Source organism: Oncorhynchus mykiss, chromosome 1 (genome assembly GCF_057628025.1).
Source record: "Oncorhynchus mykiss isolate SJ-2025 chromosome 1, ASM5762802v1, whole genome shotgun sequence".
NCBI lineage: Eukaryota > Metazoa > Chordata > Actinopteri > Salmoniformes > Salmonidae > Oncorhynchus > Oncorhynchus mykiss.
The window spans coordinates 26,854,845-26,876,997 of NC_143022.1; the positions used below are offsets into that span (position 1 = coordinate 26,854,845).

General features: G+C 42.6%; 1 protein-coding gene across 1 annotated transcript in view; it reads right to left on the minus strand.

The window, feature by feature from the left end:
• LOC110520008 (voltage-gated potassium channel regulatory subunit KCNG4) overlaps positions 1-21,424 on the minus strand; it is a 29,508-nt gene extending 8,084 nt beyond the window's left edge. The window contains exons 1-2 of the mRNA XM_021596965.3: positions 20,909-21,424; positions 15,308-16,212 (exon numbers count right to left, since the gene is read on the minus strand). Of these exons, the coding sequence (XP_021452640.1) occupies positions 15,308-16,057 (750 nt within the window). The 5' untranslated portion in view covers positions 16,058-16,212; positions 20,909-21,424. The remainder of the gene's footprint in view (positions 1-15,307; positions 16,213-20,908) is intronic.
• Positions 21,425-22,153: the final 729 nt, after the last annotated feature.

Genomic DNA, 22,153 nt, shown 5'->3' on the forward strand with positions numbered 1-22,153 from the left:
AAAGGGCTAGCTAGTTTACGGGGTGCGCGCTAATAGCGTTTCAATCGGTGACGTCACACGCTCTGAGACCTTGAAGTAGTTGTTCCCCTTGCCCTGCAAGGGCCGTGGCTTTTGTGGCGTGATGGGTAACGATGCTTCATGGGTATCAGTTGTTGATGTGTGCAGAGGGTCCCTGGTTCGAGCCCAGGTAGGGGCGAGAAGAGGGACAGAAGCAATACTGTTACACCTACAGTATGTAAATGTGAGTTCATTATGTGGATAGATTGTCAAAGAGTGTGTTTGGGCGAGTGTGTGTGTGCGGGTGCGTTCGTGCATTTATTTCTGTGTGCGTTTCTATGCAGAGAGACACTGAGGAACAAGAGGAAGCTCCTCTTATTGAAGTTAGACTGCAATATAAATAAGTGAAGCCAGTAAAAAGGGGCAGCAGCACAGAGGATAGATCACAAACCAGGGGCAGCTGCTAAGTCTTAGAAGGTCTGTAAACTTGGCTTTTGCCTCTACTGTCTTTCACTAGCCTCCATCTTTCTGCCTCTGCAACTTTGCCTCTTCCTTTCCCGCCTAACTATATCTTTCTCTCATTCTTTCTCCCTGTCTCTCTTTACATTCCTTCTCATAGGGGGCGGCAGGGTTAGGGTTAGGGTTAAGGTTGCAAGTTCAAACCCCCGAGCTGACATGGTACAAATCTGTCGTTCTGCCCCTGAACAGGCAGTTAACCCACTGTTCCTAGGCCGTCATTGAAAATAAGAATTTGTTCATAACTGACTTGCCTAGTTAAATAAAGGTAAATATATATATATATACTGTATATATCAGCAGTGAGCTGCCAGGCTCATCATCATGCTGGATCATCTCTATAACTACCCCACTCTTCAGCTGCCTCTGTTACAGCAAAGGACATGTTTTTGAGAGGAGAGGGAGAAAACCAGAAAGATTCAGCTCAAAACTATATTCAGTTCATCCATCATGTTTACCTTCAACAGGACCTTCATCATACTGTGCACCAATGGACACATATTTCACTGTGACCTTGTGCTCACTTTTCAAGCTCTGAAGCACAAAGGGGAGTGGGGGTTTGGATGCCCAAATGTCTCATCATGTCCCCACTCGTCTGTTCACTTCCTGGGGTAGCATAACACCCAGGGAAAACTACAGCCAGACGCCAAACTGTTACATGACCACTTGTGCTTAGACTCAGATTCAAACATAACTCACACACTGGGACACACACACTGGGACACACACACTGGGACACACACACTGGGACACACACACACACACACACACACACACACACACACACACACACACACACACACACACACACACACACACACACACACACACACACACACACACACACACACACACACACACACACACACACACACACACACACAAATCTTTAATCTTTATAATCCAGTCTTGACGCAGGGTACACTAGATGAGGCAGACAAACACACTAATGCCTCTACTTTCCTGACACTGTAGTGTAGACTTTGAGGTGCCAGCTACATATGGGTGGCGTTAACTTGGAGCGGAGCTTATAGTAACCCAGCCTAACAGGCATTTATCTCAATATCTCTGGTTGGGCAGGCTGGCTCCCACAGGAGAGAACAGCTTTCCCACTAACAGCCCTTTGTGTCTTAATGGAGGAGAAAAATGGTGCGCTCAGGGTGAGAAGTGGGATGAGTGGATGGATAAAGATGAGATGATATGGAAAGCATGTGGTCCCGTCACACATCATAACTCTTTATTAATGCCATGGCATGCAGGAGTAGCAACAGCAGTAGCAACAGGAGTAGCAACAGCAGTAGCAACAGCAGTAGCAGGCGCCTTATCTGACTGAACCATCTGTTCTCTTTTTTTATGTACCTTAAATAGAAACACATTTCAAGAAGGGAGTTATGTCTTTTAACACAAAAAACAAACACTCATCGGTTCAACAGGCACATAGATTTTTTTCTTCAACACACGCACACAGACACACACTTACACATACTCGTGCATACTCTCTGTCCCCACTGGGGCATTGGGGCGCCCTGATCGCAGAGAGATGAGGCACTTGGTTGCGGTCTAGCTCCCGGCAGAATGGGATTCTGATGTGCTGCTCTGGTTAGCTGGGGACAGCAGCATTGCAGCGGGCTTCCTGAATGCTGTTGACTATGGTCCGGGGGAGAGATGGAGACACATGGGGAACAACTCTCTCACAGTCTCCCCTACAGGTCTCACGGAGCACAGAGGAACAACACCTGGCTGGGCCGGGCTTGGGCGTCCACATGACCAGCGAAGCCTTCAAACCACAGTACATCCACTATTAATTCTACTGTAGTATCCATCTGTGTATGACAGCTTGTCTGCAGAAATATGTGATGTGCTGTATATTAACAGATTAAAGTAAACTCATACTGCTTTTATGCGTTATCTAAACGCAACTTGACAACCATACAGCACATTAACACACTGAGTGTATGACCAGATAGGCAGTAATATCCATAATAGTCCTTCCTTATAGAAATAAGTCATCCCACAACTTCAGCTCTGTCTCTCTCCACAGTACCTCATTCCTCCACGCCTCTATGACACTTCACAGCTCTATAGAGAGCTAAATCCCCTGTTCCATCTCCATCTCAGCTCTTAAGCTCAGACATGCAGACACTGAGCAGGCCTGAGTGCCTTGGTATGTATGTGTGGTGTGGTGTGGTGTGTGTGTGTGTGTGTGCTTGCGTGCGTGTGCGACTCATAAGAGAGACTCATAAACACCTCTGTAGAAGCGAGGTATATTGGGTCAGCCACAGATATGTTTACTTTATCCTGTCTCAGCAGCCCCATCCACCAGTCTAGTCTGCTTGACTTCCACATCCCAGCCCGGCACAGAAAGTTAAGATGGAGACTTGTTTATATCCCATTTGATATAGAGGAAAGCACAAAGAGCGATACAAATTTAGAAAACATAAAAAATCTTTAATTCACTGATGTTGTTACATGTGAAATGAGGCTGTTGATTAATGATACTGTTTGTTTCAGTGAGTATGTCTACGTTCGGAGAATGAAAAATGAGAGAATGGGATGTGGACAAAGAAACGAGCATAAGCGCTTCAAAAGCACAGGTCGAAACCGGACACAAATAATGCATAGGGACTGCCGTTCAAAGTTTGCTGACTGTCCTGAAAAACCACAGCAAACTCAAGTAAATATATAGGACACACACATGCGCACACACACACACTCACAAAAGTAATATATGGGCTTGTTATCACCTGTCCATCACCCGCCATGTGTATGGGATCCCTACGTTTAGATTAATCACCAGAAAGGCATGGGGCTGAAGAGTTTTATATGTAGAAATCAAATGACTGAAGCAAAACAGAAACTAGCTCAGTTTAGGAATTTTAAGATAAGGGCTACAACATGTAGTCCTAAACCAAAGTCCTACGGTCTCCAACTCTATAAATAACCTGACCCTTCTGGTTTCTCTCAATGAGTCTTCTTCACTGGTCAAGTGTGAGTGGCTAGCTCCATCACTGGGACAGAGCAAAGATGGTGTGGAGGAGGATGGAAAAAATGTTTCTATAATTTTCTTCAGGAAGTGTGAATATCCACCATGAACAGTGGTAACACTGGAGGAATGAGAGAGTAGGAGAGAACAGGAAAGAGCAGATGAGAGCAGGAGAGACTCAACCTAAGGCGAACACACTCTCATGTCTCTTCCTAGATTACTAACCACATCTACTGTACGTATCACTCTTCTATGTTTCTATATAACCAGTCTCTGCTGGGCTAGTACCCTAACACCACCCTGTCTGAGCATGTAAAAAGCTTCTAACGCTTAATAAATGGGTTATAACACCACCCTGTCTGATCATGAAAATAGCTCCAAACACTTAATAAATGGGTTATAACCCCACCCTGTCTGATCATGAAAATAGCTCCGAACACTTAATAAATGGGTTATAACAGCACCCTGTCTGATCATGAAAATAGCTCCTAACACTTAATAAATTGGTTATAACACCATCCCTGTCTCTCACACTCAAGTCTATTACTTAATCAGATGGTGACTGTGAGAGTGCTCTAAATGCAGGTGATAGTAGGCTGTTTCTGAGTAGAGACAGTCTTTAACATCAGCTCTGCAGGAAGGGAGAGATGCAGGGCTGGTTTACACTGGCCTCCTGATTAATGCTCTGGGAGCAATGCTGCCCTGAGAGGGAGGCTATTAAACAGCACATAGAATCCACTCAAATATACTGCAAAAAAATCTAATAAGAACATAAAACCACCATTCAATTACTCCCCCAGTCTGAGTCTCTGAATTTAACGAGGAGCATATTTGAAAAACTTTTCTTGGCGCCGCAGGGCAGCACAGTTAGAAGACATGAATCAGAGAGAAATATTGTACTGTACACACGCTGTGTTGCAAAAAAAAATGTTTTCCTCTGCAATGTCTGAAAACCCCATCTTCTGACAGAATAAACAACGTGTTTGAGAAAAGGCCAATAGCTGTCTGACATAGGAAAGAAGATGTAAATAGCTTGTTATGATAATTCAAAAACAATTCCAACATAATCTGACAGTGTGGGAGTGAATCAACATTTATGTTGTGGAGGTCAGAGTATGGTAAAGAATTCTTGCCCTGTGGGTGTTGTTAGGGTTTAGCTTGTTTATTTATCTGCTGTGGCCTAGCTCGTGGTTTACACAGCCACACTCTTACTCTCTTTACTCTCACTAAGTTTATACACTACGCATTTGTATTTCATAACTACATCAGGGATTGCTCGCCTTTTCCTTAGTCTTACTATATTGCCTGAGGTGCCAACAGAGCTAAATGAAATGATATGTTGGAACATACTCTCTAAGAGAAACTGTAGTGATTTACTAACAGCAAAAAGCTATTCTGAATTGTATGCCTCCAAACCATTTACTGTACATATAGTTAATGTACATGTAGTTACTGTGCATATAGTTACTGTGCAAATACTTCATGTACATGTAGTTACTGTACATATAGTTCCTGAACATATAGTTCATGTACATATAGTTCCTGAACATATAGTTCCTGTATATATGTAACAGTATAGCTTCCGTCCCTCTCCTCACCCCTACCTGGGCTTGAACCAGGGACCCTCTGCACACAGACAACAGCCACCCTCGAAGCATCGTTACTCATCACTCCACAAAAGCCACTGCCCTTGCAGAGCAAGGGGAACAACTACTTCTAGGTCTCAGAGCGAGTGACGTCACCGACTGAAACACTATTAGCGCGCACCACCGCTAACTAGCTAGCCATTTCACATCGGCCACACATATACAGTGCCTTCAGAAAGTATTCACACCCCTTTACTTTTTTCACATTTTGTTGTGTTACAGCCTGAATTAAACATTTAATAAATTGAGATTGTGTGTCACTGATCTACACACAATACCCCATAATGTCAAAGTGGAATTCTGTTTTTAGAATTGTAAAAACTGAAATGTCTTGAGTCAATATGTATTCAACCCCTCTGACATGGCAAGCCTAAACAAGTTCAGGAGTAAAAATGTGCAGTTAGAGGTCGTTTTGAGCGGCAATGATAAATTGCGATAGCGCAATGACTGGAAGTCATTAGCTAACACAACATTGGAACACAGGAGTGATGTTTGCTGATAATGGCCTCTGTACGTCTATGTAGATATTCCATAAAAAAATTATTCCATTTACAGCTACAATAGTAATTTGCAACATTAACAATGTCTACACAGTATTTCTGATCAATTTGATGTTATTTTAACGAAGAAAAAACATTTCTAAGTGACCCCAAACTTTTGACGGTGGTGTATATAAACTGACAGTGGTTTTTGATTCATCCTGAAAGTTGTCATCTTCAAGTTCGATTAATTCAATATTGGAACGTGGAAAGGAAGTGTTCAATATTCCTGTAAATCTACCCTAGTTCTCACTAACCCTTGAACTGTATGACAACAACTGTCCAGTTGTCATGAACCACACGCCAGGCTCCAGGTTTATTTAACCTGCTAAGTGTGGTCTGAGTTCTATAACGATTCAAATAGGGTACGTGTCCCTAATTATTTCACAATGTTAGCCTAATAAGATCCACTAATGCTAACGACCCTCAGGAACAACTTACATGGCGTGACAGAGGAAAGAAAGGTAAACGGAATGGAATGGAAAGATGCTAAATGTAAGCTACAAATGTAAGAAAAACAACACTAAAGTGACAGTTCTAAATGTATGTGGGTATTACTCACGAAGGCTCCCGATAGTATAGCTAATATTTAACATGATACAAATTGTAAAACAAAAAAGAGAAAAGCCCTGGCATTGGCTATAATTAAAACATTCTAAAGCGCATACATCAACTCGGCAGGTTCAGTCCTCGGCAGGTTCAGTGCTCGGCAGGTTCAGTCCTATAGAAGCCTATAGCTACGGTGTCCAAATTTCATCCACGTAAATGATGAGGACACAATTAAAATCCGGAATAATGGCACAGCTATATGTATCCTATTTCCCTATGGAAAAGGGCAGCAATACATGTCATGTTGATACAATATTTTCAGTTTGGCTCATTTCACATTCTTCTCCAGGGATCATAAGTAAAAAAGAATCTAAAACAAATGCTATGTGTATTTACAATCCCAATCTCCCAAAGGATTACTCATTTACCTAGCTCTTATAAATAGCTCTCATCCATTTATTAATGGATGGAGAATGCTGTTATTTCTATCGGGAAAAAGAAAAATGCTTTTTCCACTTGGAACCGGCAGACTTGCTTAACCTTATTCATGGTTTCCTTGCACGTAAAGGTGGGGAAATTATGAGGGAATTAACTCGTTAAAACTTCACTAGGGTAGGGGGCACTATTTTCACTTCCGGATGAAAAGCGTGCCCAAAGTAAACTGCCTGTTACTCAGGCCCAGATCTAGGATATGCATATAATTGGTAGATTTGGACAGAAAACACTCTAAAGTTTCCAAAACTCTGTGAGTATAACAGAACTGATTTGGCAGGCGAAAACCTGAGAAAAATCCTTCCTGGAGGATAGGATTTTTTCATGTTTGTAGTTTTCTATTGAATGCCATTACAGTATCCATTGACTTTGGACTCAAATTGCATTTCCTATGGCTTCCACTAGATGTCAACAGTCTATAGAAATTGTTTCAGGCTTGTATTCTGAAAAATGGGGGAGTAAGACCTCGCTGAATGAGTGGACACTACAGTGTCCAAGAGCTTTTTCATGCGTGAGACCGAAGGCGCGCCTTTCTTGTTTACCTTTTATATTGACTACGTTATTGTCCGGTTGAAATATTATTCATTATTATGACTAAAAACAACCTGAGGATTGATTTTCAACATCAATGACATGTTTCTACTAACTTTACGGTTACTATTTGGATTTTTCATCTGCCTGTTGTAACTAACAAAACTGAGGTTTTTGGATATAAACATGGACTTTATAGAACAAAATGAACATTTATTGAGTAAATGGGAGTCTTGTGAGTGCAACCATATGAAGATCATCAAAGGTAAGTGATTCATTTTATCACTATTTCTGACTTGTGTAACTCCTCTACTTGGCTGGTTACCGTTTGTAATGATTTGTCTGCTGGGCGCTGTTCTCAGATAATCGCATGGTATGCTTTCGCCGTAAAGCCTTTTTTAAATCTGACATAGCTGTTGGATTAACAAGAAGTTAATCTTTAAACCGATTAATAAAACTTGTATGTTTTCTGAATTTTTATAATCAGTATTTCTGGTTTTGAATTTGGCGCTCTGCAATTTCACTGGATGTTGGCCAGGTGGGACGTTAGGTCAGAATAGAGCTTATCTGTAGACACACCTCCGCCACACCTTCAACTCTTAGATCTCCACCTCGAACGAATAGCGGGTGAATAGCATGCTATTCTCAAGCTTAAGTTCAAGGTCAGAATACGCATAGAGAGAAAAGAGGAAGGTGTATAAAAATGGAATCAGGGCCTTAAGCAATACGGCAAATGGTGACTTTAAAACAGTTACAGAGAATAATGGCTGTGATAAGAGAAAACTGAGGATGGATCAACAACATTGTTGTTACTCCACAATATTAACCTAAATGACAAGAGTGAAAAGAAGGAAGCCTGTACAGAATAAAAATGTTTATTTACACATATGCTGTTTTCAATAAGTCAGTAAAGTAAAACTGTAAAAATGTGGCAAACGAAATTAACTTTGTCCTTTTTATTTTTTTATTTCACCTTTATTTAACCAGGTAGGCTAGTTGAGAACAAGTTCTCATTTACAACTGAATAGAAAGCTTTATGTTTGGGGCAAACACAACACATCACTTAGTACCAGTCTTCATATTTTCAAACATGGTGGTGGCTGCATCATGTTATGGGTATGCTTGCCATCGGCAGACACTGGGAGTGTTTAAGGATAAAAATAAATGGAATACAGCTATAAGCACAGGAAAAAACCTAGAGGAAAACCTGGTTCAGCCTGCTTTCCAACAGACAATAACCTAAAACACAAGGCCAAATATACACTGGAGTTGCTTACCAAGGTGACATTGAATGCTCTTGAGTGGCTTAGTTACAGTTTTGACTTAAATCTGCTTGAAGATCTATGGCTTGAAAATAGCTGTTTAGCAATGATCGAAAATCAACTTGACAGAGCTTAAATGACTTTTTAAAAGAATAAGGGGCAACTACTATACTGAAAAAAATCTAAGACGGCGTAGCAGTGGGATGTCTGTTTTGATTGTCTTGTCCCGTCCCGTGTATATATCGCTTTTTCTTCGTATATATTTAGTATATTTTTTTATATTTTTAATCTCAATTTCCATCTACGGATTGAACATACTCTTCTGCAACCCGCATCACCCATTGTGGTACGGATCTGCTATTTTTTATACGTTAGAACTACTAGCTAGTAGTCAGTTAGTCCCTGCTAGCTGTCATCATCATTAACTCGGACATCTGACAGGCTCAGCCCGGTCAATTCCTACCAGTCTGCACAGCGCGAAATCAACCCAGAGCATATCGGACTGCTTTTCTCTATCACATCTCAGGATTCCTACCGCAAGCTCTGAACATTTACTCCGGATCATCGCAGCTAGCTAGCTGCTATCCAAGTGGCTACTACTGGCTAACGTCTCTGTCCCAAAGCAAGAACCAGTTAGCCTGGAGCTAGCCTCAAGCTAGGCCCATTTTCCTGCGAGCTGAAGAAATCCATCAGACAATTCCTGGGCTTCAATTACCTCTTTTGCCAATTGGCCTGGACCCTTTGCTGCCGACACGAAGGCCCGCCGATCCAGTCCAACTGGTCTGCCGACATAACCGTCCGAGGTGGTTTTTGTCCCGAACCTAGATCCAGTTAGCCATGAGCTAGCCTCGAGCTAGGCCCATCTGCCGGCTAGCCGAAGAGATCCATCAGACAATTCCTGGGCTTCAAAACCTCTTTTGCCAATTGGCCTGGAACCTTTGCTGCCGACACGGATCCCCGCTGATCCATCACGACTGGTCTGCCGACATAACCATTGGAGGGGGTTTCAACAGGCTCTCACGTTGCGACATCCCTCTGAGACCCATCTGCTAGCAGTCTGAATCGGCATGCCCCCAGCTCGCCTAGCTACGCACTGGACCATATGATCACATGGCTACACATGCCTCTCCAAAATATAAATTTGCCTTGTCTATTGTTGTTTTGATTAGTGATTATTGTCTTAAGAACAGATATAGCCCTTGGTTCCTCCCCAGACTTGACTGCCCTTGACCAGCACAAAAACATCATGTGGCGTTCTGCATTAGGATCGAATAGCCCCCTGCGATTTGCAACTTTTCAGAGAAGTCAGGAACTAATATACTCCGTCAGTTAAGAAAGCTAAGGCTAGCTTTCCAAACAGAAATATGTTTCCTATAGCACTAATTCTAAAAACTTTGGGACACTGTAAAGTCCATGAAGAGCACCTCCTCCCAGCTGCCCACTGCACTGAGGATAGGACCGATAAATCTACGATAATCAATAATTTCAATTTTCATATTTGCCATGCTTTCCTCCTGGCTACCCCTTTCCACCCAACATCTTTCCACCCTGCAGCAAGTTAATAAACAGATCACCGACCATTTTGAATCCCACCGTACCTTCTCCACTATGCAATCTGGTCTCCGACCGAGCTGGTCATGGGTGCACCTAAGCAACGCTCAAGGTCCTAAACGATATCATAACTGGCATTGATAAAAGACAGTACTGTGCAGCTGTCTTCATCGACCTTGCCAAGGCTTTCGACTCTGTCAATCACCGCATTCTTATCGGCAGACTCAATAGCACTGGCTTCGCAAATGACTGCCTCGCCTGGTTCACCAACTACTTCCCAGATATAGTTCAGTGTGTCAAATCAAGTCTCTGTGCGGGTGCTACAGGGTTAAATTCTCGGGCCGACTCTTTTCTCTGTATCAGTGATGTCGCTCTTGCTGCTAGTGATTCTATGATCCACCTATACCCAGACGACACCATTCTGTATACATCTGGCCCTTCTTTGGACACTGTGCTAGCAAACCTCCAAACGAGCTTCAACGCCATACAACACTCCTTCCGTGGCCAACTGCTTTTAAATGCTAGTAAAACTAAGTGCATGCTCTTCAATCGATTGCTGTCCGCACCCTCCCGCCAGACTAGCATCACTACTCTAGACGGCTCTTACCTAGAATATGTGGACAACTATAAATACCTAGGTGTCTGGTTAGGCTGTAAACTCTCCTTCCAGATTCACATTAAGCATCTCCAATTCAAAATTAAACCTAGAATAGGCTTCCTATTTCGCAACAAAGCCTCCTTCACTCATGCTGCTAAACATAACCTTGTAAAACTGACTATCCTACCGATCCTTGTCTTTGGCGATGTCATTTACAAAATAGCCTCCAACACTCTACTCAGCAAACTGAATGCAGTCCATCACAGTGCCATCCGTTTTGTCACCAAAGCTCCATATACTACCCACCACTGCGACCTGTATGCTCTCGTTGGCTGGCCCTCACTACATATCCGTCGCCAAACCCACTGGCTCCAGGTCATCTATAAGTCTTTGCTAGGTAAAGCCCCGCCTTTTCACCAGCTCACTGGTCACCATAGCAACACCCACCCATAGCATGCCCTCCAGCAGGTATATTGCACTGGTCATCCCCAAAGCCAACACTTTCTTTGGCCACCTTTCCTTCCAGTTCTCTGCTGCCAATGACTGGAACGAATTGCAAAAATCTCTGAAGCTGGAGTCTCATTTCTCCCTCTCTAACTTTAAGCATCAGCTGTCAGAGCAGCTTACCGATCACTGTACCCGTCCACAGCCTATCTGTAAATAGCACACCCAACTACCTCATCCCCATACTATTACCTACCCTCTTGCTCTTTTGCACCCCAGTCTCTCCACTTGCACATCATCATCTGCACATGTATCACTCCAGTATTAATGCTAAATTGTAATTATTTCTCCTCTATGGCCTATTTATTGCCTACCTTCCCTACTCTTCTACATTTGCACACACTGTACATATATTTTTCTATTTTTCTTTTGTATTGTGTTATTGACTGTACATTTGTCTATAACTCAGTGTTCTGTAACTCTGTAACTCAGTGTTGTTGTTTTTGTCGCACTGCTTTGTTTTATCTTGGCCAGGTCGCAGTTGTAAATGAGACCTTGTTATCAACTGGCCTACCTGGTTAAATAAAGGTGAAAATTATGTATATATTTTTAAATACAATCCAGTTGTCCAAAGTTCTTAGAGACTTACCCAAAAAGACTCACCGCTAAAGGTGCTTCTACAAAGTGTTGACTCAGAGGTGTCATTATGGGGTATTGTATGTAGATGGGTGGGGGAAAAACATATTTAATCCATTCTGAATTCACGCTGTAACGCAACAAAATGTGGAATAAAAAAGGGGTATGAATACTTTCTGAAGGCACTATAGTTACTGCACATATAGCTTCTGTACTTATATCTCCTGCACATACAGTATACTGCAGTTCCTATACATATATTCCTGTACATATACAGTGCATTCAGAAAGTATTCATACCCCTTGACTTACAGTATTCCACAGCTTGTTGTTACAAACTGAATTCAAAATGGATTTAAAAAAAAAATGTTCTCACCCATCTACACACTACACCATAATGACAAAGTTAAAACATGGTTTTAGAAATTTTTGCAAAAGTATTGAAAATGAAATACAGAAATACCTAATTTACATAAGTATTCACACTCCTGAGTCAATACATGTTAGAATCACCGCTTACAGCAGTGAGTCTTTATCTTTATGTCTCTAAGAGCTGTGTACACCTGGACTGTACAATATTTCTTCAAGCTCTTCAAGTATTTCTTCAAATTCTTCAAGCTCCATCAAGTTGGTTGTTGATCATTGCTAGATAGTCATTTTCAAGACTTGCCATAGATTTTCAAGCCAATTTAATTCTAAACTGTTAGTACCACAGGCCACTCAAAAACATTCAGTGTCGTCTTGGTAAGCAACTCCAGTGTATATTTGGCCTTGTGTTTAAGGTTATTGTCCTGCTGAAAGGTGAATCTCTCTCTCTTTCTCCTTTAATCTACCTCTCTCTCGCTCTCTGATTAACACACTACCCTCACTAGCATGCTCACATACACACAGAGCAGAGATGAATGAGCAGATAGGGGAGTGTGACCCATGCCACCATGCCAGCTAGAAACAGTGACTAACAGCCTTACTGTGTGAATGAAATATGACAGGCCTGCAGCTCCTCCAAGACCCAGCTTGCTGCACCTTCTCTAGCCACTCTCCATTTTAAATATAACTGAGACTGTGGATCTTTTACCAGATAGACAAACAAAAAAAACAACCACACTCACACATAAGGTACATCAGGCATGAACGGACACACACACCACACACGCACGCATACAAGTTAGCACACACAGGCAAAAAAACAACACACACACACACAAAGTTGACACACTCTCCCTCTCTCTTTCCAATACCGGGGCCCCTGCTATGATATGATTGTGAGCGTGATTCCTGCCGTGAGAATGTGATTGTTTTTCCCATAGAGCTCCAGTGTCTATGGAAATGGGCCCCTGTGCACCCACTGCAACGCTGTGGTTGCGGTGCTGTTAGCTGTGTGTGTTCTCTGACATTGTGGAAGTCTGGCTGGGCCCAGTTCATTATCTCCCAGTGTTAACTGACATTAGGGAGGTCTGGCTGTGCCCAGTTCATTATCTCCCAGTGTTTACTGACATTGGAGAAGTCTGGTTGGGCCCAGTTCATTATCTCCCAGTGGTTACTGACATTGGGGAGGTCTGGTTGGGCCCAGTTCATTATCCCCCAATGTGTACTGACATTAGGGAGGTCTGGCTGGGCTCTGTTCATTATCGCCCAGTGTTTACTGACATTGGAAAGGTCTGGTTGGGCCCAGTTCATTATCCCCCAATGTGTACTGACATTAGGGAGGTCTGGCTGGGCTCTGTTCATTATCCCCTAGTGTTTACTGACATTGGAAAGGTCTGGTTGGGCCCTGTTCATTATCCCTTAGTGTTTACTGACATTGGAAAGGTCTGGTTGGGCCCGTGTCATTATCCGCTAGTGTTTACTGACATTGGAAAGGTCTGGTTGGGCCCTGTTCATTATCCCCTAGTGTTTACTGACATTGGAAAGGTCTGGTTGGGCCCAGTTCATTATCCCCCAATGTGCACTGACATTAGGGAGGTCTGGCTGGGCTCTGTTCATTATCCCCTAGTGTTTACTGACATTGGAAAGGTCTGGTTGGGCCCTGTTCATTATCCCCTAGTGTTTACTGATATTGGAAAGGTCTGGTTGGGCCCTGTTCATTATCCCCTAGTGTTTACTGACATTGGAAAGGTATGGTTGGGCCCTGTTCATTATCCCCTAGTGTTTACTGACATTGGAAAGGTCTGGTTGGGCCCTGTTCATTATCCCCTAGTGTTTACTGACATTGGAAAGGTCTGGTTGGGCCCTGTTCATTATCCCCTAGTGTTTACTGACATTGGAAAGGTCTGGTTGTATATATTCCCTGCTGCTATGAGCAGACACAGATGGGAGAGCAAACACACGCACACAAACACACACAACGTTGGCGCACTCTCCCTCTCTCCCCTAGTGTTTACTGACATCGGGGAGGTCTGGCTGGGCTGCCTTCAATATTTCCTGATGCTATGAGCAGACACAGATGGGAGAGCACACTAAGTTAGGGAACACCTCCACAGGCACAGACAATGTACCTGAGGCAACAGAGCGTATGTTAATGTGTGTGTGTGAAAGAGAGCGTGTCATGCATTCAACTTTTGGTGGTCAGTGTCTGAAAGACCAATTTAGCTGTATTATACTGTATGCACCCAACTGAGAAGTGCAGAAAGTTAATCAGTTAGAACACACACAAACACAACAACAAGTATACAAATACTGCACACACGCATGGACACAAGTACAACTACACATACACACACACGGACACACACACGTGCATGCACGCTGACATTGGGTGCAGGATAATAAAGTGAGAAGTAATTTCTGAGCTAGTTTATGCCCTGTTTGTGCTGTGGCCAGCATATTGATCATCGTGGTTCATGATCACTCACTCAGTCACTAAGAATATATCTGCTGTGAGGATAAATCACTGTAGCTTTAAGCTTCCTTAATCACCAAACATTAGGAAAATGACACACACATGCAGGCATGCACACACACACACACACACACACACACACACACACACACACACACACACACACACACACACACACACACACACACACACACACACACACACACACACACACACACACACACACACACACACACACACACTCTCTCCAGGAAGGGTGACAAATGTGAGTTATCTTGGTGGATATTTCTAAAGCTACAGTCCGATGGCACTGCAGTAGTCATTGTTTATGTGTTAGGGGAAGTTATATACAGTATATAAACCCTGATGCTATGTACCCATTGCTGATGCCATGTATTGGCCAATGAGAGGCTTTGAAGCCACCGGTTGGCCATATTGGCACTCCCCAGGAGAAGCATTCCTCCACAGGAATTCATGTAATTCTACAGTATTTCAATTAAATGTTTCAAAGCCAAAATTAAATGTATATAAGTCTTTTTGTTGTTGTAGTGGGGACCGTAACATTTATATTTTTTCATAATATGATTTAAAAGTATGCATTTTTTACAATGGTGGGGGACTGCCAAGATGCAGGTGTGGTGGCTTCAAATCAGTGCTTCCTGTCAGAAATCTAGTGTATATATATATATCATTGGCTGGGGGTAGCAGGGGTTGGCCTCACTCACTCTGTCTTCCTCCTCCCTGAGGTCCGGCATGGTGCTGATGCACAGGCTTATTACGGTCACAGCCACCATCACCACCGACAGGCAGGCAAAGATCTTCCCTGGCAATCCAGACTGGGGGTTCTCCACCATATCCCTCAGCTGGTTCATGAACTTGCGATAGCGAGTCTCCTCAACTGGGGGGCGCAGCAGGGCGTGCCTCTGCCTCTGCTCCTCCTCCTGCCTCTCGTGCTCATTCATTTCCTCGATGCGCGTGTACATCTTCCTCTTACAGCAGCGCTCCATGTAGGTCATCTCCACGCCCCAGTAGAGCAGCTCGTCGTGGAGCGACAGCACGCACATCTCCCTCAGCATGCGCAGCTTCCCTGCCGCCAGGAAGTTGAGGATGACGCGGAAGGCCGAGGGGCTGCGGTCAAAGAAGAACTCCCGCCGCGTCTCATCATAGTCGTCACACACGCCGGCAATCTCCTCTGGGCTGCTGAGACCACAGAGCCGTCCCAGCCGGGTAAGGGGGAACTGCTCCAGTGTGCTCCAGGGGAAGGTGTATTGGTTGCCCCCCACGTTGATGACCGCTAGCAGGCCGTGGTCAACTGACAGCAGGTCCTCTGGTCGTCTAATGAACTGGGCCCTCTGATAGTAGACCCCCTTGACCGACTCCGTCTCTGGGATCTGGGTGAAGATGGCGTCGAGGCTGCTGTCATCGCTGGCCGAGAGGTTGCTGAAGTCGTGGTTTGCGTTGCTGATGATGGGCATGGCAGCATCCGGGTGGGTGGCCGGCTGGGCTGGTCACATTGGGAGCTCAGTGGCTGCTCTGGGAGTTGGGCATCGGGGGGCTGGGGGACAGGTGTGTCCCTTCAGGCTCTGCAGCAGGATCAAGGGGGTCCCAGGCAGGTGGCGTCATGCAGACACTGATAGGAGAGGGGAAGAAGAACATCAAACCTCAGTTAGACTGCAGTGGTATAGCCTTCTCCTTCTCTGCCATACATTTCTAGTCCAGAGACTGACAGACACATCAGACAACAGACTCTGCAAGGCAGATGTGAGGATCAGTGAAGCTGAGGATTAAGCTTGAGATATTTGTGGCGCTCTCTGGTCATGTCTGTTTCAAAGAGGGGCTGGAACCAAAATGATTTTTCAATAGTTTTTTCAAAATCTTTTTTTTGTTCCATCCCACTGACCAGCAAAATAAAGTTCTGAACCGGTTCGAACCAAAACAAAGTACTGGTTTGTATTGTTCCTTTCTGTTCCTTTCTAAACCTCTGGAATATATATGTATACATTTTACATTTAGCTCAACATGAAATTACTTCACCAGTTAGTTAGCCTTTTTGGGATAGGGGGCAGCATTTTCACTTTTGGATGAATAGCGTGCCCAGAGTGAACTGCCTCTTACTCTGTCCCAGATGCTAATATATGCATATTATTATTAGTATTGGATAAAAAACAATCTGAAGTTTCTAAAACTGTTTGAATGATGTCTGTGAGTATAACAGAACTCCTATGGCAGGCGAAAACCTGAGAAAAATCCAACCAGGAAGTGGGACATCTGAGGTTTGTCATTTTTCAAAGCTTGACCTACTGAATACACATTGAGATATGGATAAAGTTGCACTTCCTACGGCTTCCACTAGATGTCAAACGTCTTTAGAAACTTGAATGAGGATTCTACTATAAAGGAGCGGCTCATGAGACCTCTTTGAGTCAGTGGTCTAGCAGAGTGCCTTGGTCTCATGATGCGCGCTCCCGACAGAGTTACCTCTCGTTCCAGTGCTTTTCTTCAGACAAAGGAATTCTCTGGTTGGAACATTGTTGATGTTTTATGTTAAAAACATCCTAAAGATTGATTCCATACATCGTTTGACATGTTTCTAAAGGCCTGTAACTGAACTTTTTGAGTTTTTGTCTGGAAGAAGTGCCTGTGCCTCATGAATATGGATTACTGTGCTGAACACGCTAACAACAAGTGGCTATTAGGACATAAATGACGGACTTTATGGAACAAATCAGTCATTTATTGTCGAAACTGGGATTCCAGATCATCAAAGGTAAGTGAATATTTCTAACTTGGTTGACTCCAAAATGGCGGATATTCCTCTGGCTGTTTTGGGTTCTGAGCGCCGTTCTCAGATTATGCTTTTTCCGTAAAATTTTTAAAACATCTGACACAGCGGTTGCATTAAGGAGAAGTCTATCTTTAATTCTGTATCTTTTATCAATGTTTATTATGAGTATTTCTGCAAAATCACCGGATGTTTTGGAATCAAAACATTACTGCACGTAACGCGCCAATATAAACTGAGATTTTTGCATATAAATATGCACATTATCGAACAAAACATACATGTATTGTGTAACATGATGTCCTATGAGTGTCATCTGATGAAGATCATCAGATGATAGTGATTAATTTGATCTATATTTCTGCTTTTTGTGACTCCTATCTTTGGCTGGAAAAATGGCTGTGTGTTTTCTGGATTTGGCTATGACCTAACATAATCATATGTTGTGCTTCCGCTGTAAAGCATTTTTTAAATCGGACACGATGGGTAGATTAACAAGATGTTTATCTTTCATTTGCTATATTGGACTTGTTAATGTGTGAAAGTTACATATTTCAAAAAAATAATTTTGAATTTGGCGCACTGCCTTTTCAGCGGAATGTTGTCGACTGCCCTAGAAAGGCCAACTAAGCTTGTACAGCAGCACTAGAATTAAAAACACGTCTTACCATTTTGTAGTTAATAAATCCAATGTGAAACGTGATAACCATAGTATCCTTATTTAGCATTGAAAAAGACAATCCATTCTTCTCTAATTAAACATATCTCCATAATTTCTGAATTACGCTTGTAATGTTGTCAGTAGGCTACAGTAACCTATGCTTCGGAGGGGAGGGGCAAGTATCCTACATACACACCTACACCCACTGGCAACATTTCCAGCTGGCAGGTAAATGCTGGAATAAGTTTATTAGTGACCGAGTGAGGGCTTTGCATAGGCACTTTGTTGAGATTTTTTTGGGACTGGAAAAAAATGCCTGGAACGTAAAATAAAGTTATTAATAGGTTCTCATGCTTTAAAATAACGGTTCTGTTCCGGAACTGTCACGGATCCCTCCGGAACTGTCATTACGCACACCTGGTCCCTATTCCCATTTCATTAGTAATTGTATAAGCGTATCTTTTTTTACCATTGTCCCATCGATTACTGTTCCAATGGTCGTTGGTCGTACGAGTACCTGTCCTGTGTTGTTTTGACTTTTGTGCCACGTGTATTGTGCAGATGATTACGGGTCTCATCCTGTGTGATAATCATTGTGCGATTGTGTATTTATTTTGAGGTACTCCTCGCTTTTTTGTTTGGGTCTCAACTCTGTGTTTGGTATAAGTATTTGTTTGGTCTTCGTCCCCGTGCCTTTACACGGCACGCTGTAATTTGGGAAATAAAAAACCCTATTACGCATTCCTGCTCCTGTCTCCCGATTCCTTTATACCGACGTGACAGGAACAGTATAGATCACTTTAATTTTCAGGTTTGGGTTCTGTTCTTCAAATAATTTCTTTACTTTCTGGTTTTAGGTTCTGTTCTCTGAACCAGTTCCAAACCTGGACAGGGCTTCTATTTTCTCAAGATATTTATGACACTGATCTGACTACTTTTTATATTTTCTGCACAGTGGTATGCTTTTCACGCCGCAACCACTGCAAATATTAATTGGGGTATAAAATTACACAATCAATTTAAAACAGGATCAGTGGGTCCCCCATGGGACAGTTTAGCTTACGTAGGCTAATGTGATTAGCATGAGGTTGTAATTAACAAGAACATTTCCCAGGACATAGACATATCTGATATTGACACTTAAATTATTGTTACTCTAACTGTACTGTCCAATTTACAGTAGCTATTACAGTGAAAGAATATCACGCAATTGCTTGAGAGTGCACAGTTATGAACTTGAAAATGTATTAATAAACCAAGTAGGCACATTTGAGCAGTCTTGATACATTTTGAACAGAAACGTGATGGTTCATTGGATCAGTCTAAAACTTTGCACATACACTACTGCCATCTCGTGGCCAAAATATAAAATGTGGCTGTGCTGGAATAATACATTATGGCCTTTCTCTTGCATTTCAAAGATTATTTTTTTCCCTTTGTATTTTCTTTCACCAGATCTAATGTGTTATATTCTCCTACATTCATTTCTACATTTCACAACTTCAAAGTGTTTCCTTTCAAATGGTATCAATAATCTGAATTTCCTTGCTTCAGGTCCTGAGCTACAGGCAATTAGATTTGGGTATGTCATTTAGGCAAACATTTAAAAAAAGGGTCCGATCCTTACCATGTGGGGTAAGGCTATTAGCCAATTCCTTAGAGAACGTTAGGGACGTGAATAATAGTCTGTGGATAATAGTCCAAATCAGGGGTGGGCTACTTAATGTACATCCTCTAGTTTTACATAGGGGATTCAGTGCTCGATTCATCCACATCGCAAAAAGGTAAGTTCTGTTTGAGCTGATATATGCAGCGTTTACCATGAATGCAGTCTCCACTAACGCTAACTAACTTCTGCGTTACGGATTGAATCGAGCCCTTAATAAATCACTGCTGTCAATGTGTTTCATTTAGATCGTGGTGGGGGAAGAAAGAATTATAAACCATTTATTAATAGAATCACTGGTAATACAGTATCCCTGTCAGAGTGTTGGTTGCTTTGCCTAGTGGAAAGTTAATTGAAGGAAGTGTTTTAGCGCCGGAGAGACATCAGCAGGAACATTCCCTCCACTGCTCTCACTAGTGACAGACAGGAGATACAGATATAGGATCTTAATTTGAGCTTGTTTGCTACAGCAGGAAAATAATCCTGCAGCAGGGTGACCAGATTAGGATCCTACATCTGTAAACGCAATGAAATTGCCATCCGCTGTTGGTCCACTACAAACCCTTCGCCTGGCATTTAATGAAACAGCTTCATGAAGAAGAATCATGTAGTCTTCGTGACACTCATTCACTCTCTATCTCTCTCTCACACACACACACACACACACACACACACACACACACACACACACACACACACACACACACTATGGGTCATTTTGTATAAAAGTCTTCTTTAAAAAGGAAAGGAGTTTATGTCAAAACGAATCACAGGAAGGCAATACTAGGCTATTATAGACTACCTTTATGAGTATTTTATGGAACACATAATAACCTTTAATGTTTTATTATAAAGCATACCGGTAGGCTCTGTGCTTAATCATTCCTTGTCTTGTTGTCTTCAACGTCCCACTAAAGCATTGACCATCACTGTACAATATGGTACTCAATTCTAAACAGTGGAGACTGCTTTAACTATTCATTCAGATATATAGTTGCTGCTAGGAACAGCTCTGTTTTGGTTATTCCAATTGATCAAATCTAGGCTACTTGCTATTCTATCACAATAATATCAATATTTTCTAAATATTATGATCAGATTGGTAGTTGACATTAAACTTCAATATAAGCGCAATGATCATGACGAATATAGTCCTACATTATTCGATAGTGAACGTTGAATAATAAGAATGAAGACTACAGAAACTTGTCACGTACCATATCAGTGAAGAGAGCAGCTGATCACCTCTCTAGTTGTCTGTCCGTCTGATCATTCAATATCAGTCACACAAGTCTCACCGAAATATATCAGCTGCCACATGTTGTACAGTGTCACAACCTATAAACTCGATTAAAAACTCTTCAAAATACGAAGAGAGAAAATTATTCGAGCTGAGTGTCCCGTTACAGATCCGTACTGCAGAGGCTGTGGAGTGCGCGCGCAATGCACAGCTGTGTTTCGGGTAGGGTAGGGTACCTCAAGTTTGCGAAGAGTAGGCTAGGTGAGCATCGTGAGTAACGTAAGTGACTTTCCCTTACCAAGTCACCTAACAAAGCCTAACTTTGACAAACAAATATTGCCTTTCCCTTTTCGGCGAATTGCTACGTATTGTTGCGTTATCAGATACAGTAGTTTTGTTCGACTGACAAACTATGGAGCCGAGTTAACCGTTAACATCCCGTAACCAGCAAGCTGCTCTGCTTTTATGCTTTTCAAACCTCCCAGCGGGGAGCGCAGATCATTTCGATCCCAATTACGTTTTCATGCAGCAGTGGGGAATCAACTACACAGTCTGATACTACTAGGTATGAGTCTAATATACACCTATAGGTATGCTCTTGTAAAATATAAGAGAAGTGTTATTATGATATTTTTAAACCATTCTAAAGGCTAAGGTCAATGTGATGAATTCTGCTAAAGGGTTTCATCATGTCTTATCGCCAATGTTTTATTAAGGCTTCCTGAAACATTGGTGGTACTGAACATGGTCAATGTTGTGAATTTGGTAAAGGATTTGATCATGTCTGACCACTGATGTTTTAAGACATCAAATCAAATGTATTTATATAGCCCTTCGTACATCAGCTGATATCTCAAAGTGCTGTACAGAAACCCAGCCTAAAACCCCAAACAGCAAGCAATGCAGGTGTAGAAGCACGGTGGCTAGGAAAAACTCCATAGAAAGGCCAAAACCTAGGAAGAAACCTAGAGAGGAACCAGGCTATGTGGGGTGGCCAGTCCTCTTCTGGCTGTGCCGGGTGGAGATTATAACAGAACATGGCCAAGATGTTCAAATGTTCATAAATGACCAGCATGGGCCAATAATAATAAGGCAGAACAGTTGAAACTGGAGCAGCAGCACGGCCAGGTGGACTGGGGACAGCAAGGAGTCATCATGTCAGGTAGTCCTGAGGCATGCTCCTAGGGCTCAGGTCCTCCGAGAGAGAGAAAGAAAGAGAGAA